Consider the following 4,601-nt stretch of genomic DNA (forward strand, 5'->3'; position numbering starts at 1 on the left):
AAAGAAACTATTTGGTACCGTTACATCACTAATAGTCAAAATAAACTGTCTAGAGATTTGGTCAAAGGTTTCCTCTATGTCCTCATGAAGATGACATGTTACCATTCAAGTTGATAAGAAAACAATTTCTAATCAGATTATGTTTTGCGATGACAATCAATAAAGCTTACGGATAAATAATTCCAAATGTAGGTATTTATCTTCCAAAATTGGTTTCACGCATGGCTAACTTTATGTGGCATTGTCTAGAGGGATATCACGTGTCAATACAAAAGTATTAGTGAACTTTGATGAACAGTTCAACAACAATGAAGTTTATACATTAAATATGGTCAACAAATAGGATATAATTGCTTTGTAGGTATTTATCTTTAAGAATCGTTTGGAGGCAAAACCATTTTATTTGGAGATGGCTTTAAACAAATTCTTCTAGCAATACAAAGAGGCAATTGTTCGGATGTTGTGCATGCACCATATTCATCTAAATTACGGCGTGATGTATAGTTTTACGTTTAACCGTAAACATGAGATTTATTTTGGTTGTCTAACTAATGATTTGGATGAGATGAAAGCATTTGATGAGTAGATTCTTAAAATTGGTGAAAGTAATATTAGCGGCCCTAATGATGGTGAAACTGAAATTGAATTTCTAGAATACGTTTTTGTTCGCTCTATATATGATCATATTCATTCAATTTTATCCACCATTTATCCATCTTTTGAAAACCAGCTTGATGATCAATCATATTTTCAAGATAAAGATATTTTGATCCCTACAAATAAAGAATTTGATGCTACCAATGACTACATTTTAGGATTGATGAAAGATGAAGGGAAAACATATATGAGTTCAAATTCTTTACGTGATATAGAGTTACTGAGTTTTTTTTGAGGAATCAATCTACTCTTCAGTTGTGTTGAATGATTTTAAGGCATCTAGAATTTCCAACCATATTTTTAAACTAAAAATAGGTGTTCCAGTCATATTACTTTGTAATATCGATAAAACCAAAAGACTATGCAATGATACTAGATTATAGATTGTTAGGCTTGGAAGAAACATCATTGAAGCCTGAATCATATATGCTAGATTCTTTATCGAGACTACTTATATACCTTGCATGAATTTAACTCCGTCTAATAAAAGAATCTCATTCCGTTTTTAGCGGAGGCAATTCGCCGTAGTAGTTTATTTTGTTATGACCATTAACAAAAGTCAATGACAATAATTATCAAATGTTGGATTATACTTGCATAAGCTCGTCTTCACTCATTTTCAGTTATATATTTTTTGTTTCCCGCATCACAAGTGAAAAGGGATTGAAAGTATTCATATATGACGAGGAAGGTTGTCCAACTAATAAAACAAAATGTTATTTTTACAAAGAGGTCCTTCAACTATTATAGATATTCAAGTGTTTCTTTGTTTTTTTTTCAAACATTTAAATGTTAGCAATAATACTAAATCTGTTTATGTTACTTTATTTTTTTATAGTGCCAACTTTTTTATACATTTACATGTATATTTTTATATGTTCTCCGCATTTTACGTGGATTATAATTTAGTTTTCTCTTATAACTATATCTTTTATTTTAATTTGTTAATTTATGAATATTAAAAAAAATAACAAGTATAACTTTTAATTCTCTGCTTATTGAATATACCATCGATGTCTTTTAACATGTATACCTATTTAGTACTTCCAACACTTTTCTTCCTTGGCCATCTTTTACACCACCAATTCTATTTTTTTTTAAAAAGATATTATAATCACATGAATTATATAAACTTTAACATTTTTAATGCGTATTAAATCACAATTTATCTTTATAGAGACCGTCTCGATCACATTACAACGTGCCATATATATATATATAATCTCGAATAAATACTTCGTATCCTTTAACGTAATAGAAATCTCACACTCTTTAGCAATTTTTGAAAAGATGGAACTGGATCCGGTTACACGGGCTCTTGTACCCATCCTGGAACCGCTAGAATCGGTTCCGAACCTGGATACGGGATACCTACTTTCTAAAAATATTAATTTTCATTTATACAAACTAATCACATAACAAAGAATGTATCATTCCAAGTACATCTATAATTGTTTATCAAGTTTTATAAAGTTCAACGTAAATCGCTTGTCATAATAATCAAGTGGATATTAAATTATTAATGCGGCATATGCATTTTCATGAAGTTACGTAACAAAAAAAAATAAAAATAGGCATTACATAAAGTTGTGAGTTGTGGGTTATGCTTGGTTTGGATTTTCCAAACGTGCGATTTTCCTATCTTAATTATATATCTTGAAATTAATGGAGGATATATTTGTTCGTAACTCTAATTTTTTTTTTTTTTTTTCTGTGGATGAATTAAAAAATGTGGTGGATAAATCAGTGCCCATTTGAGATATATATACCGCAACTATCAAAGAAATGAATGGGTCAAACTCCCCTACAATCTCTACGCATCCAAACGATATTCGTCTCCTAAATATTACTTGATCCGTAAAATCCTCACACACATAGACACACATACACACACTTGAGTGTTGCATCTGTTAAGAATTTGTTCTTTTATTTCTAATGGTTCTACTTCTACTCTTCCATTTTAGACATTCGAGACCTTTAAACACAAACACTTCGTGTTGTAGTGAATGATGGATTTGTATTTTGAACTCGAAAAAGGCATGCCTTTCTGCATTGAAGTTGGCTACTTTGATACAATGAAAGAAATCAAAGAAAAAGTGACAAAGTATCATGGTATTCCAGTTCATGAACAAACCCTAATGTTCAAAGGAAGAATCCTACCCGACGATCTCAACATTCACAACTCCAACATCTTTGATAGCTCACACCTTAAGCTTATGATCAACAATCCCACCAAAAGTACCACCACCACCAGCAGCCCCACCACGGATCCTCAACAACCACCATCACACGTAACCACCACCGCCATCACCATTACCAAGGTCAAAATCGAAGAAACGTTTTCACCGGCTTCTTGTTCTTCCTCCCAGAAGATCAAACTTTTCTTGAAAACCTTCGGAGTAGCAATTGAAATGGACCCGAATGATTCAGTTTTGAAGTTGAAAGAGAAGATCAACGAAATGGAAGGAATCCCATTTAGCAGAATGATTATTCATGCAAATGGGAATGAATTACATGATCATAAGACATTACATGAGTGTCAAATTGTTGATGGTTCAGAAGTTGAGATTACACTTAAGCCACCTACGCCTACGCCTACAATGACAATAACGACAACCACCACAACCACAACTACAACCGCGCTTTGTAATTTAAGCATGAGTTTGATGGGACATAATAATTACTCGAAGAAATTGAAGGTAAATGTGATGTCAAAATGCGGGGATAAGATTACGTTGGAGGTGAATCCACTGAGTAATGTGGGAGAATTGAGGAAGGAGTTGCAGAAGGTGAGAAGTCAAGGGGTAGGGTTCCGTTTACCAGAAGAAGGATATTTCTTTATATACAAACAAAATGTCATGGAAGAAGATCAATCTTTCAGATGGCATCAAGTCGCACAAGGCGACACCATTGAGATATTTAACGGGTGTGTCACCGGTGGGTCTTGAGAATATATTGATTTTTTGTTTTTTTGTTACGTAATTAATCTCTTTTCTTATATGAACGCATATCCAAAATCTTTATCAAGTTAGGCACGTCAATTGTAATAATTAATTTAAAAAATATAAAGAGTAGTACGTACTAGATTATGGGACGCATATCGGAGATAAATGCATGAAGAATATATAGACTCGATTAATAATAGTGTAAATTGAGGGTCCCAATAGAAACTCGTCCAACAAACCTGTCTCTCTCGTCGTTGATTTCAGGGAAATCACCCATCCCATGTCCTTAGTCCTTACTCAGTTTATGTTGGCTGTTTGTGGAAATAGTTTGTTTATCTTCACGGTTTATGAATGAAATTGTCATGTTTAAGTATGTGTTTATGGATGTACTTGTGTTGTGGGAAAATTAGGGTTTGTGGTGGAGATCTGGATACCAACTTGGATCGTGATATCACTTTCCGAACTGATATTTCTACCCTATGTCTGGGTTAAAAGAAATTCAACCAAGGATAATCAAAGTGGACACTTACGTTTCTAGGCACAGAAAACATAAGCTAGTATGCTAAAAGGTTCTATGAATGTGTGATGAAAAACGAGAGCTCAGAAAAAAAAAAAAAAAAACCCTTCTGGAAAGAAAGAGTTGTTTATATACTAAATACGATTAGGGTTTCATTATGGTTGGGCCGTCATTAGTTGCTTTGAAAGCAAGTAGTATTAATCTGGATTAGGGTTACCAAAAACTAACGAGTTTCGTTAGTTTTACAATAATCACCCTCAAGAAATTGAGTTTTCCATTATGTTCCCAGCCAGGGGCTCTGCCCCTTGGACCCCGCTATAGGTGTTGCCCCTTTGGAAACCCCGGACCCAAGGTCGCTGCCACCAGACCCCCGACTAGTCGTCGAACCGGCTTCTGACTCGATCTTATACATGCGTGCACTCCGCACAAACCCCGTACATGTATTAGAGTACAAATCATGAAGCCCCCTTAGCTCACATGTT

The 4,601-nt window shown here is 34.0% G+C and overlaps 1 protein-coding gene across 1 annotated transcript; it reads left to right on the forward strand.

The window, feature by feature from the left end:
- The first annotated feature begins 2,666 nt into the window (after positions 1-2,666).
- On the forward strand, positions 2,667-3,605 carry LOC145013257 (ubiquitin domain-containing protein 7SL RNA1-like). Its single transcript, XM_078972063.1, has 2 exons — positions 2,667-3,250; positions 3,314-3,605. The coding sequence occupies exons 1-2, from the start codon at positions 2,667-2,669 to the stop codon at positions 3,603-3,605; spliced, it is 876 nt and encodes a 291-aa protein (XP_078828189.1).
- Positions 3,606-4,601: the final 996 nt, after the last annotated feature.

This window comes from Lactuca saligna, chromosome 8 (assembly GCF_052625555.1).
Source record: "Lactuca saligna cultivar CGN05327 chromosome 8, ASM5262555v1, whole genome shotgun sequence".
Taxonomy (NCBI): Eukaryota; Viridiplantae; Streptophyta; class Magnoliopsida; order Asterales; family Asteraceae; genus Lactuca; species Lactuca saligna.

Coding starts and splice junctions, on each gene's coding strand:
- LOC145013257 (XM_078972063.1), top strand. CDS start 2,667: ATGGATTTGTATTTTGAACTCGAAAAAGGCATGCCTTTCTGCATTGAA. Junction 3,251..3,313: donor CTTAAGCCACCTACGCCTAC/GCCTACAATGAC, acceptor TTGTAATTTAAG/CATGAGTTTGATGGGACATA.